Below are 14,780 nucleotides of genomic sequence, written 5' to 3'. Positions count from 1 at the left end.
TGGCACAAGTGATGCCACTTTTGGAAATAGTTCGCACGCAACATCTACTCTCAAGTCATGGTTGGCCTGCTTGACTTGGCCAAAAAGATTCGCAAAACCCCAATAGTCGTCAGAAACTGTACTGGTTTCGCTGTCAATCGCATGTTCTTCCCTTACACTCAGGCAACTTTCCTTCTGGTTGATCACGGTGTCGATTTGTACCGAATTGACCGGGTCATGGTTGAGTTTGGCATGCCCATGGGACCCTTTAGGTATTTTGTAATTATGATGCTTTTTAAATTGGGGGAATTTCATATATGCCCCTCAATAACCACAAAATTACGTATCTTCCGCTCTAAAATTCATAATATCATATTTACCTTTCTAAATTTCCGAAACTCACAAATTTACCCAATTTATTGACTTTTCTATTAAAACTCATTTCAAATTTATAAGAAAAATGTTACTCCTTGTAATTGATTGGTTTCCGAGAAGAAATAGTTTATTTCTCTACTTGTGACACATATAAAGTGACATTTCTCTATAAATTTTGTTAAAAAGCGAAAGAATACAGGATTTGAACACACATGCAGTCGTGATTCTATTATTTTTATGGAAGAGAGTTTAGTTATAAACAATGAAGAACTTTTAAAAAAAATTTGATTTTTAATTCTTGTTTTATGTCTTTAGACTAGTTGATCTAGTAGGATTTGATGTTGCTGCAGCAACTGGTACGCAATACCTCCGGAGTTATCCTGAAAGATGCTATAACTCCTCACTTATTCCATCTATGCTCCAGGATAAAAGAACTGGTACTTATATTCTCTTCTACCATATTTTTTAATAATTACAAAATAAACTGAGCTAATCAAAACCCTAAAGAAGATCCAGTTCAGTCAAGTACTGGTATAACTGGTACAACTGGTACTAAGGTCTATTGATAAATTTTCCAGGAGAAGCTTCTGGCAAGGGTTTTTACATTTATGATGATAAGAGAAAGGCAAGCATAGATCCTGAGATTGCAAAATATGTTGAAAAATCAAGGAGGCTATCAGGTTTTGCCCCCAATTCCACGGTATCTTTCAATGTTAACATATACTGTTTTCTTTTCTTTCTACCCATATTCTCCCATTCGTTGTATATTGTTTAAGATTTTATGGATTAGTGAAACAAATCAATGAGTTGATGGATTCTAAAATAAATGAAGTGATCAAAATAGTGATGGGTTGGCCTCTTGTAGTAGTCCTGAAAACATTCCATGAACAGATATGCTTTTAGCAGCAAAAGTAGACACACGTATAAATTTGCTAAGGGGGAAATTTCACATATACCCCTCAAAAACTTCAAAATTACGTAGTTCCCCCTCTAGAATTCACAATACCATGTTTACCCAATTTATTGACTTGTCTATTAAGACTCATTTTAAATTTATAGAAGTACCAATTTTGCCCTTTATTAGAAAATAATAACATGTAGTCTGTGTAAGAAAAATGTTCCGTCTTCTAATGCAATTGACACACTTGCCAATGGCAGATTGCAAGATTAACACATAAGGATATAGTAGAGATGTTGTTTTTCCCAGTTGTGAATGAGGCATGTCGAATACTTGATGAGGGTATTTCAGTCAAATTTCTTGACCTGGATCTTGCATCAATCATGGGCATGGGTTTTCCTTCTTACAGGTTACTTTTTATTAAAACCCCCTCAAGTTTTGTAAATTTGCAATTACTCCCTCATGAAAAATTAATTCCAATGTTATTCATTCATACATGTTTAGATTGTAATTCCAATTACTGATATCATGTTTTTCTTTTATATATATATATATTAGGGGAGGCATACTGTTTTGGGCTATAACAATGGAAACAAATTATGTGTATAGTAGACTGATGACTTGGTTCAATTTATACGGTGGATTTTTCAAGCCATGCGATTATCTAGCCGAAAGAGCAATTAGAGGATTATCTCTTGTAAGAAGCAATCTTTTAAAATTTTATAATTTGGGTTTATAGTTTTGATGCATGAAATAATAGCTTGCATCTTTTTGTTGCAAATCTGACCACATCTGAAAATACTGCCCAAATCTGACCCAAATAACCCACATTTTCACATAATTTCTTTATTAATAGAAATAATATTAAAATATACGTTTCTAGACGGATTATATGGGTATTTTCATTCGGTAGAAAGAACCCAAAAAAAATCGGTTTTTTCTACCAAATTGAAATGCCCATCTAATCCATCGAGAATCCTATATTAATTTAATACTATTTCTATAAATACAAAATACTGGTATTTTCATGGTACCCTGTCTTCTTTAGTTCAGTTAAGGTTTATGGTAATTTTTGATTGGCTTTGTATTTCATAAAAAAGGCACCATAGTACCATACTATAGGGCCTGTATGAAATCTGTTTTTTGTATTTTACTTATTTTGCAACTTACACTAATTTCAATTTTAATTGTGCAGGGAGCTCGGATTGATCAGGTGAAATCTCAGTTGTAAGGGGTTTAAAATTGTTCCTCTTTGTGTTTGGTTAATTCTAATTGTGATGCTTTTTAAATTGGGGGAATTTCATATATACCCCTCAAAAGCCTCAAAATTATGTATCTTCCCCTCTAAAATTCATAATATCATATTTACCTTTGTAAATTTTCAAAACTCACAAATTTTCCCAATTTATTGACTTTTCTATTAAAACTCATTTTAAATTCATTTGAAAAATGTTCCATTTTCTAATTGATTGATTTCGCACAACAAATAGTTAATTTCTCTACTCATGATGCATACAAAGTGGTATTTCTCTACAAATTTCATTAAACAGAGAAAGAATCCAGAATTCGAACACACATTCGGTCGTGATTCTATTCTTTTTATTGGAGAGAGTTTAGTTGTAAACAATGAAGAACTTTTCAAATAAAGTTTGATTATTGATCTTTGTGTTTTGTCTTTAGACTGGTTGATCTGGTAGAATTTAGTGTCGCTGCAACAACTGGTACGCAATACCTTCGGAGTTATCTTGAAAGATGCTATAAATCCTCACTCATTCCATCTATGCTTCAGGATGAAAGAACTGGTACTTATATATTCTTCTACCATATGTTTTAATAATTACAAAATAAACCGAGCTAATCAAAACCCTAAAGAAGATCCAGTGCAGTCCAGTACTAGTACAACTGGTTCAACTGGTACTAAGGTCTATTGATAAATTTTGCCAGGAGAAGCTTCTGGCAAAGGTTTTTACATTTATAATGATAAGAGACAGGCAAGCATAGATCCTGAGATTGCAAAATATGTTGAAAAATCAAGGAGGTTATCTGGTTTTGTCGCCGATTACATGGTATCTTTCAATGTTAACATTATACTTGTTTTCTTTTCTTTCTACCCATATTCTCTCATTCTTTGTATTTTGTTTAAGATTTTATGGATTAGTGAAACAAATCAATGAGTTGGTGAATTCTAAAATAATTGAAGTGAATAAAAGTGTGATAATTGGCCTCTTGTAGCACTCCTGAAACCATTCCTTGAACAGATATGCTTTTAGCAGCAAAAGTATGCAGATGTATATGCTAAGGGAGAATTTCATGTATACCCCTCAAAAACTTCAAAATTACGTATTCCTTCTCTAAAATTCCCAATATCATATTTACCCAATTTATTGACTTTTCCATTAAGACTCTTTTTAAATTTATAGAAGTACCAATTTTACCCTTTATTAGAAAATAAAAACATGTGGTCTGTGTAAGAAAAATGTTCCGTCTTCTAATACAATTGACACACTTGCCCATGACAGATTGCAGGATTAACAGATAAGGATATAGTAGAGATGTTGTTTTTCCCCGTTGTGAATGAGGCATGCCGGATACTTGATGAGGGTATTTCAGTCAAATTCCCTAACCTGGATATTGCATCAATCATGGGCATGGGTACGTTTTCCTTCTTACATGTTACTTTTTATTAAAACCCGTCAAGTTTTGTAAATTTGCTCTTTTACAAGGGCATTACTGATGTTTTACTCTTCATATATTGACCCATAACCGATATCATATATATATATTTTATATATATATCAGGGGAGGCATATTGTTTTGGGCTGATACAATGGGAGCAAATTATGTGTACAGTAGACTGATGAATTGGTGCAAATTATACGGTGTATTTTTCAAGCCATGCGATTATCTAGCAGAAAGAGCAATTAGAGGATTATCTATTGTAAGAAGCAATCTTTTAAAATTTTATTATTATGGATTCACAGTTTTGATGCATGAAATAATATGCTGCATCTTTATGTTGCAAATTTCCATTGCAGCACTGACAAAATCTGACCACACCAGATGACCTGAAAAAACTGCACAAATCTGTGTCACACACGGCGGAATTGGGGATAATTAAGCCCAATTTTGACTTGGTCAACCAGCTCAGCGAAGAGGAAAGGGGCAGAACGGGCAGAAGATTTAAAAATTCTGTATCGCTGCAAGTGGGACCACAAGGAATTAACGGGACGTCGACCGTTGAAGAGAATAATAGAGATGTTAGTCAATGGAATGAGGGACCTACGCTGTCAGTACTGGAGACGAGTAAAATGGACAAGGGACGAACGAATTCAGTTAATAACTCGTTAGAACAGCTCAGCTGCTCCTCTTCCACGCAAGCGCCAGATGGCAAAAGATTATGCAATTAAGAGATCGGATCGATGGATTAGATTGATTCCAACTTGTATAGTTTCGCCTATAAATAGAGAATAGATCTGTATACTAGGATTATGCATCAAGATAATAGTTTCTTCCAATTTTACACTTAACCAGTTTTTACTGTTCTTTGTATTCCGTTTTACCAATTCAATAAAATTAGTTCTTCTTTCTTGTTCCATTCGATTTCTTTCGATTCTTTTAAGTTTATGGTCGTTACAATTGGTATCAGAGCCTAAAGATCGCTTCTGGGATTGCTTCGCGACGTTTCTGCCTTTCGTACCAACGACCAACCATGCCGATAACCACTCGGAGTTCTGGTAATAGCGACGACATGTCGATGGATTTAGCAACACTATCAGCTAAATTTTTGCAATTGGAACAAACAAGATTGCAATCTGACACAGTTCAACATGACCTGAGCCAGCGTTTACACCAGCTCGAAAATCAGACCTTGTCAATGAAACAACAATTGGATGCCAACACCCATGCTACCAGTAATAACACTCATGCCGTAGCGATGTTGGACAGGAAGCTTGACAATCAAGACAAGAAACTAGACCACCAATTCAGAGAAATCATGGCAGCTTTTCAGCAGAGAAATGGAGGACCGGCACCAGATGCAATTGGCAGTGGTAATACGGGCATTCACAACTCCGACATGACAGACAACCCAAGGGGACCTCCACACCACATTCAAGATGCGAACTTGGAGCAAGAATCGCCAAGAAGTCCATCCAAGTTCAACTTACCTAGGGTGGATTTTCCTGTGTTTACAGGAATCAAACCTTCTTCATGGGTCGATTGTTGCAATTTTTATTTTGACATGTATCAGGTCCCAGAAGAATACAAGTCCAGGATGGCTGTTATGCATTTCAAAGGCCCGGCGGACGATTGGTACAGGTGCTTCAAAGTGGCAAATCCACAACCTCCATGGCCAATTCTAGTAGAAGAGGTGATGAGTTACTTTGCTCACAACACAGGCAGTGCGGTGGATGAGTTCAAGAGGGTTCATCAATCTGGTAGTTTAGAAGATTACATCACCAACTTCCTACAAGCTCGAGCCAGACTAACTTATAAAAGGAAGATTACCAGTGAAGATTTTTATGTAGAAGGGTTTGTCAGTGGGCTTAAGGAAGAACTTAGGCATACTATAGAATTGTTTAACCTTAGTACTGTTAATGATGCAATAAGATATGCTAGGCAAATTGAACTCTCTATTGATAGTACGGTTAAAAGGGCTAATGCATCAGTCAAACCTTCTCATTACCAGACCAGGAACCAGTTTCAGTCAGCCGACAACAAGTGGAAAGATAAAGGTCAACTGTTACCAAAATTGGGTGTTAAACCTGAAATACCAAGAATTTTGAACAAACCAAGTAACAGTATGAGCCTTGACCAAAAGAGATTACTCGGGCTGTGTTTTAAGTGTGAAGAAAAATGGCACCAAGGGCATAAGTGTCATTCTAAAACCTTGCATACTATGGAAGCTGAGGAGATGAATAACATGGTTTCTGACCAACCTGACCAACAAACTGAACCAAACCAAGAGGGATTTGATGACTATGTTGAATTTGAAGAAGGTGACACTGCTGTCATTAGTATTTGTCAAGGGCAGTACAACACTTCCATGAATTTCAAAGGAAAAATTGGTCCCATACCCATTTGTGCATTCATGGATAATGGGAGCACACACTCCTTTATCCATCCTGACATTGTATACAACTTGGGTTTAAGTGTAGAAAAGACAAGACCTTTAAAGGTAAGTGTTGCTAATGGGAATAAAATGTGTACTGACATGCTATGCAGAAATCTCCAGTTTTTTTTTGCAGGATAATGAATTTCAAGCTAATTTAAGAGTATTAGACGTCCAAGGCCATGATTTACTATTGGGCATGGACTGGTTGACCAAATTAGGGCCCACACTGGTAGATTGGAGCAAAGGCAGCATGAAATTAAAAAAAGAGGGCAGATTCATCAAATTAGAGGATGAAGATTTGCAGGCTGGACTGAAGATGCTTACAGTTAGTGAGCACTCCTTATCTATGTTGAAAGCACCTTATGAAGAAGGTCAATTGTTACTGGCCCAGATATCTCACCCTGATGGAAAGGAGGAAAGGGAAGTACACCCTTCTTTTTTACCAATTTTGCATGCATATGCTGACCTCTTTGCTGAACCTACTGTCTTGCCTCCAAAGAGGGACATTGATCATAGAATTCCTTTAAAACCAGATTCTAAACCAGTCAACTTAAGGCCTTACAGATTTTCTCACTATCAAAAACTGGAAATTGATAAAATAATTGAAGAGTTACTTAAGAACTCCTTCATTCGACCTTCCTGCAGTCCCTACTCATCTCCTATCCTCTTAGTTAAAAAGAAAGACAATTCTTGGAGAATGTGTGTGGATTATAGGAAATTGAATGACAACACCATAAAAAACAAGTATCCCATTCCCATTATTGATGATTTACTAGATGAACTCAAGCATGCAACAATTTTTACCAAATTGGACTTAAGATCTGGATATCATCAAATTAGAATGCATGAAGATGACATTTTTAAAACTGCTTTTCACACCCATGATGGTTTATATGAATTTAAAGTAATGTCATTTGGTCTTACTAATGCACCAGCATCTTTTCAGGCCTTAATGAATTCAATCTTCAAGCATTATTTGAGAAAATTTGTCCTAGTCTTTTTTGATGATATCTTGGTCTATAGTGCTAATTTAGAGATCCATGTAGAGCATGTGACATTAGTATTTGAGTTGTTGAGACAGCACCAACTCTTTTTGAAGAGAAGCAAGTGTGACATAGCTTTGCAACAACTTGAATATTTAGGTCACATTATTTCAGCTAAAGGAGTTGCTACTGATCCTAAAAAGATAGAGGCCGTGCAAGAATGGCCAACACCAAAAACTGTCAAGGGCTTGAGGGGGTTCCTTGGACTCACTGGTTATTATCGAAAATTTGTAAAGAATTATGGCATCATTGCAAGACCCTTAACTGAGCTATTAAAGAAAGAAAGTTTCAAATGGAGTGAAGAGGCACAATTGGCCTTTAACAAACTTAAAATAGCTATGACTCAAGCACCAGTATTGGCACTACCTGATTTTACCCAACAATTTGTTGTAGAAACTGATGCTAGCTTGAATGGAATTGGTGCTGTGTTAACTCAAAACAAAAGACCATTAGCATATCTAAGCAAGAAATTAGGGCCAAAGAATCAGCTACTATCCACTTATGAAAAGGAATTTTTAGCTTTACTTACAGCCATAACAAAGTGGAGGCACTACTTAATGGGAGATAGATTCATAATCAAGACTGATCACATTAGTTTAAAATACCTTTTAGAACAAAAGATTAACACACCTAATCAGCATAAAGGGTTAAGTAAACTGCTAGGGTTAGACTACACTATTGAGTACAAAAAGGGTTGTGAAAATGTGGTGGCTGATGCCTTATCTAGACAAGAAGGGCAAAATGGGAATTGTTCTATGTGTGCAGGTCCAGGAATCAATTTCATAAGTGAACTAGTGCCACAATGGATGCATGATGTACACAACAGCTACTTAGGTGACAAGTGGATTGAAGGGATTCAGAACAAATATGGACAACAACCATGTGAGCAGTCAAGCAATGGTGATCAGTCAAGCAGTCCTTACTCTCAGCACCAGCAAATATGGAGATACAAAGGTAGAATTTGCATTGGAGATGCAGGCAACTGGAGACAAACCATTTTGAGGGAAATGCACTCATCTAGTGAAGGTGGACACTCTGGAATCACAGCCACATACCACAGACTGAAGAGAACCTTTTACTGGCCTAATCTAAAGAATAATGTGCATGACTTCATTAGAAATTGTGATGTCTGTCAGATGAATAAACCTGAACATCTTCATCCGCCAGGCTTGTTGCAACCCCTCCCAATACCTACACATGCTTGGGTGAGTGTTGGTATGGACTTCATTACAGGTCTGCCTAAATCTGACGGAAAAGAAGTAATCCTAGTAGTTGTGGATCGTTTCACTAAATATGCTCACTTCATGGCTTTGAATCATCCTTATAAGGCCTCGGATGTAGCTCAAAGTTACTTTGACTTTGTTTACAAACACCATGGTTTACCGGAGAATATCATCTCTGATCGTGATCCTATCTTTACCAGCCGATTCTGGAAAGAATTGATGAAACGACTAGATGTGCAGCTCAACCTCAGCACGGCTTACCATCCTCAAACTGACGGTCAAACGGAGCGCGTTAACCAGTGCCTCGAAACCTACCTTCGCTGCATGGTGTTTGAGAAACAAAAAACTTGGGCGAAATACCTAACCATGGCCGAGTGGTGGTATAACACATCCTATCATAGTGCGATAAAGATGTCGCCTTTTGAAGCGCTCTTTGGATATACTCCTCCTCAATTGGGACTGGGTAGCGCTCCCAGAAGCCAAGTGGATGCTGTTGACACGATTCTGCGAGATAGACAAACAACCTTGCAACAATTAAAAGCCAATTTGACGAAAGCTCAGAATCGAATGAAGCAACAGGCTGATAAAAATCGCAGCGAACGACAATTATCAGTTGGCGATTGGGTGTATTTGAAGCTTCAGCCTTATCGTCAGATTACTGTTGCAGGTTTCAGAAATCAGAAATTGAGTCCTAAATACTATGGTCCCTATGAAGTGCTTAAGAAAATTGGTGCGGTTGCATACCATCTCAATTTACCAGCAGATTCAGCGATACACCCCGTTTTTCATGTCTCACAACTCAAAAAACGCATTGGTGATACTCAGGCCGTCTCTCCCAACTTGCCAGTTATTGGTCCTGCTGGCACCTTGCAAACAATCCCTGTTGCATTACTCGCCAGGCGCATGATCAAACGACACAATGCAGCAACACCCCAAATTCTCGTACAATGGTCTAATCAATCTTCCGACGATGCTACTTGGGAGGACTATGAATTTATTGCACGTCAGTTTCCAGACTTCATCCTCGAGGTCGAGAATGATTTGGAGGAGAGGCGAGTGTCACACACGGCGGAATTGGGGATAATTAAGCCCAATTTTGACTTGGTCAACCAGCTCAGCGAAGAGGAAAGGGGCAGAACGGGCAGAAGATTTAAAAATTCTGTATCGCTGCAAGTGGGACCACAAGGAATTAACGGGACGTCGACCGTTGAAGAGAATAATAGAGATGTTAGTCAATGGAATGAGGGACCTACGCTGTCAGTACTGGAGACGAGTAAAATGGACAAGGGACGAACGAATTCAGTTAATAACTCGTTAGAACAGCTCAGCTGCTCCTCTTCCACGCAAGCGCCAGATGGCAAAAGATTATGCAATTAAGAGATCGGATCGATGGATTAGATTGATTCCAACTTGTATAGTTTCGCCTATAAATAGAGAATAGATCTGTATACTAGGATTATGCATCAAGATAATAGTTTCTTCCAATTTTACACTTAACCAGTTTTTACTGTTCTTTGTATTCCGTTTTACCAATTCAATAAAATTAGTTCTTCTTTCTTGTTCCATTCGATTTCTTTCGATTCTTTTAAGTTTATGGTCGTTACAATCTGACCCACATAACCCTTATTTTCACAGAATTTTTATTTATAGAAATAGTATTAAAATAATATAGTGTTCTAGACGGATTGCATGGGTATTTTGATATGGTAGAAAGTACCAAAAGAAAATTTCGGTCCCTTTAGAAACTTCCTTTTTTTCTAAAGGAAAAAAAATTCGGTTCTTTTCTACCGAATTGAAAAGCCCATGTAATCCATCGAGAATCCTATATTAATTTAATATTAATTTTATATACAAAATACTGAAAATTTCATGGTACTCTGTCAGATCCTAGATCTGACGAGGCTTAGAACAACGTGAATTGAACACGAACAGAGAACAATCAAACAATTTTATTGAAATTCAAAGGAAAATGAGATACACGGCACAAGGCCAAAACATAGCTAGAACACTCAAAATACTTGATAATAGTCTAATCTAACTAATTACCTTTACTGCCTATTTATAGGCGACATTGCTTAAGAAATAAAATTCTAACTGTATCGAATAAATCTTGCAACTGAATTGCGTGAATACACCACAGTCAGCTGAATTGGCGTAACAAACCTCTAACCTATTTTCACCGGACAGCTCCATTGCTATTGTCCATTTCTCCCTCCAGTTCTGAAGTAGCGGTCCCCACCTGACAGCGAACTAATTTCAATTATTATCCTAACCGTGACCCATTTTGCCTGCCCCCGCTGCCCAGTTCTTCTTTCTCCTTCTTCGTGACATAGAACCAGGTTGAAATTGACCCGTGCTCGCCGGGAACATGACAATCCCTCCTCCTTCAAACCAATCTCGTCCTCGAGATTAAATTCCAGTTGGCTTCGCACAATTGGGGGGTTCAATTCTTCACTGGAATGTTTAGTTTGATGCGTATACGTCCGCAGCACCTGATTCGACCTCTCATTCTTGACTGATGCTACCATTCTCTGAATTCCTTTTTCTAGTTGACTTAATTTGCCCACTACCTCCTTTGGCTTTGTTCTTGCCTTGTATACTTCACACCTTTGATACAATTTGAAGCAATTTCTGCTGTCTTGTACCCACTCGAGGTAAGAGTCATGAATCTGCAAGTTGATTTCCTTTATGGCCTTAATCCCGAGCCTTTCTTTCCTCTTGCTATTCACAGGCTTCTTCCTTGTACCAGTCTTCATACCAGTACGAGCTTTGCTCCTTTTCTTATTGGATTTGCTCTTCAAACGAGAGGTCATCTTCTTTCTCCCATTCTTGATGCGCTTCAGTCTCGAATTGCCCTTCGGTTGAGATGGAGTTTTCTTCCTTCTTCTATTGGATTTGCGCTTCTTACGCTTGTGCACCACCTCCTCCAGCAGCTCTTGAGTATCTTCCCTCACTTCTTCCTCCTCTCGGTTGTGAATCATTTGTTGATCATTGTGCTTTAGGTTCAGCTTGACCGGCACCACTTCTTCATTGTTTCTTGAATTGGAGATGCTGCTCTCGTCGAATTCGACTCCCTTTGCAATTAAGAGGGCCCTGAGCATGTCCATGATTTTGTCCATTTTGCTATCTGATTGATCGAGTTTAGAGTCAATTCGATCGAATGTATCGACTTCAGTTGCCATCCTTCTCATTTTGCTGCACAACTTCCTGGTATGCGGCACGGCTTGAGTTGGTTGGGCTGACTCGATCTGCAATTGAGCCAATTGATACTTGATGGAGTTCTTTGAAATCGCAATTGAATCGTAACCACGATTACTTGAACGAATTTCAAAGAAAATCACAAGAATTTCAAAGAACCGATAATGGTGATGGAGATGAACTCAAAAAATTGAAAAATTGCTTTCCCAGTGTTGCTTCGAACGAGGCTCTGATACCAATTGTCAGATCCTAGATCTGACGAGGCTTAGAACAACGTGAATTGAACACGAACAGAGAACAATCAAACAATTTTATTGAAATTCAAAGGAAAATGAGATACACGGCACAAGGCCAAAACATAGCTAGAACACTCAAAATACTTGATAATAGTCTAATCTAACTAATTACCCTTACTGCCTATTTATAGGCGACATTGCTTAAGAAATAAAATTCTAACTGTATCGAATAAATCTTGCAACTGAATTGCGTGAATACACCACAGTCAGCTGAATTGGCGTAACAAACCTCTAACCTATTTTCACCGGACAGCTCCATTGCTATTGTCCATTTCTCCCTCCAGTTCTGAAGTAGCGGTCCCCACCTGACAGCGAACTAATTTCAATTATTATCCTAACCGTGACCCATTTTGCCTGCCCCCGCTGCCCAGTTCTTCTTTCTCCTTCTTCGTGACATAGAACCAGGTTGAAATTGACCCGTGCTCGCCGGGAACATGACATACTCTTGTTCTTTAGTTCAGATTAAGGTTTAAAGTAATTTTTGCTTGGCTTTGTATTTTGTAAAAATGCCACCATACTATAGGGCCTGTATGAAATCTGTTTTTTTTGTATTTTATTTATTTTTGCAACTTACACTAATTTCAATTTAAATTGTGCAGGGAGCTCGCTTTGATCAGGTGAAATCTCAGTTATAAGGGGTTTAAAATTGTTCCTCTTTGTGTTTGGTTAATTCAAATTGAAGCAAAAGAATCAGAAATGATGTTGTTTTTTTACTGGAGAGTTCAAATGCCTCCTCATATCTTCATTTTTTAAATTTTGATAACTCAAATTTTAAAACTTAAACATTAAAATAAAACTGTTAGATATATATGATCTACATTATTCTCTCTATGTATATGTAAAGATTATGATATTTCAACTTGAATTTGATTGTTATCATGAGCTTGTAAAAATGCACTGATATAGATAATTTTTGGATATCAATTTTTTAACTTATTGATTCACATAAAAATAAAACTAAAATATATTTCTTTTTTGTGCGTATAGAGATCACATTTGACTATTTTATTTTGTTATACATTTTTTTTCTTTTATATAATAATTGTTATAAAAGGAGGTAAGATAAAGATAAAAAAAAAATAAAGACATTTTAACTCAAAACAAAATTTTATACAAAATGGCAGCATACTTAGTTACTGGGCCTGCCTGTAATTACTGATGAAATTAGAGGTAGGTAACTTTTTTTATTAAAATTATATACAAAGGTGAAATAACAACTTGTAAATACTACTAACGATTGATACTTACGAAATTATGTGATAGTATAATATTGGTGAATTAATTCAAGAAAAAATACAGAAAATTGTAGGTATAATTTTTTAACAATATGTGGAGAAATTTGACAAGACAGACCAACTTTCATGATAAATGAGATAAAACTGCCTTGCAAATTTCTCTTATACCTAAAGAAGCAATCCTTAAAAGGCATTATCATAAAAGATTCTTCTAGAATATAAAATCTTTTTACAACTTTAGAATTGTTCCAGATGCATATTTTTTTAAGCAAACAAATACCTCACATTTTTATCTTTTTCCAGGGTCAACGGACCTTATCAACATAGTTCAATCGCAATTTTCTTTTTGTTTTTAGAAATTAATAAATCAAACTACCAGAAACAAGACTTTTTTTTTTCCCCAATTCCACGAATGAGACCGAACCAATTCCAGTCCCATTGGAATATTTTGAGACCAAATTAGTGTTTGTCATAGTAGATTTTATTAGTTGCTGAGAATTACTGAGATCGAATTATTGATCCGATTTCAATAAGAACTGTGAAATCTACAAATCATCTCCTTTCTTTTCTTTTCTTTCTTCCACATGGACCTCAATTGGAGAGTGGTTAGTGGGATCGCACTAATAATTCGGTCCTGTTAAATTTTCACACTGTGGTCATTGGTGTGGTAAATTAATTAGTTTGGTCCCGTTGGCCTCTTCTATTGTTCGGTTTTGTTAATTTTCCACACTGAGTAGTCATTTGTATGGTATATCTGTCCAGTCCTGCTGACCTCTCTCCAACAATTCGGTTTCATTATCTAGGAAGAAACCATTTATTTTTTTCCGACAAATTAATTTTTTAGTTTCTAATAATAAAAATATTGTTTCAGATATATCTTGCATATTATAGAGGGTTCTAAATAGCTAACTATAGCAACATAATAGTTGAGCTATAGATTTTTCAGACCATAATAGCTATTACACTATTAACCGCTTTTCTTTTATAATGATTCTAAATAACTAACTATAATTATGCTATAGCTACTACGCTATAGTTTTTTCATACCTTAAAAACTATAGTGCTATAATTGCTAGTTAGAACTTTGATATTATACGAGACATATTTTATTCTCGTACCAACAACATGATGTTGTTTCAATCAAGAGAAGCACATATACCAAACCAAGATAGAATTAAAAATGATTTCAATGCCTGTCGTTATTAAACCAGTGTGACACACACTTATACTTATTTTGTGCCAGAAATACATCTTTTCATGAACTAATATTCCTTATCTTTATATTTATAATTCATGAATCTTGAAGCTTTTGATGAGATCTCTTTTGTACAAATAATTTTCTTAGATCATATTGATTAAGCTATTGGGCTAATCGTTTCTACTATTAAATAATAATTAAAGATAAATTAAATTGAAAACT

General features: G+C 36.4%; 2 protein-coding genes across 2 annotated transcripts; both read left to right on the top strand.

Moving 5' to 3' along the window:
* Positions 1 to 44: 44 nt before the first annotated feature.
* On the top strand, positions 45 to 2,526 carry LOC144554323 (glyoxysomal fatty acid beta-oxidation multifunctional protein MFP-a-like). The gene is made up of 6 exons (XM_078302651.1): positions 45 to 251; positions 670 to 791; positions 933 to 1,054; positions 1,513 to 1,661; positions 1,811 to 1,949; positions 2,448 to 2,526. The coding sequence occupies exons 1-6, from the start codon at positions 58 to 60 to the stop codon at positions 2,481 to 2,483; spliced, it is 762 nt and encodes a 253-aa protein (XP_078158777.1). The 5' UTR covers positions 45 to 57; the 3' UTR covers positions 2,484 to 2,526.
* Positions 2,527 to 3,032: 506 nt separating this feature from the next.
* LOC144553752 (peroxisomal fatty acid beta-oxidation multifunctional protein MFP2-like) lies at positions 3,033 to 4,990 on the top strand. The gene is made up of 4 exons (XM_078301952.1): positions 3,033 to 3,054; positions 3,197 to 3,318; positions 3,772 to 3,904; positions 4,899 to 4,990. The coding sequence occupies exons 1-4, from the start codon at positions 3,033 to 3,035 to the stop codon at positions 4,988 to 4,990; spliced, it is 369 nt and encodes a 122-aa protein (XP_078158078.1).
* Positions 4,991 to 14,780: the final 9,790 nt, after the last annotated feature.

Source organism: Carex rostrata, chromosome 5 (genome assembly GCF_964058835.1).
Source record: "Carex rostrata chromosome 5, lpCarRost1.2, whole genome shotgun sequence".
In the NCBI taxonomy this organism is placed as follows: domain Eukaryota; kingdom Viridiplantae; phylum Streptophyta; class Magnoliopsida; order Poales; family Cyperaceae; genus Carex; species Carex rostrata.
Note: the sequence above shows the minus strand (reverse complement) of the source record. Positions and strands in the feature narration are given on the sequence as shown.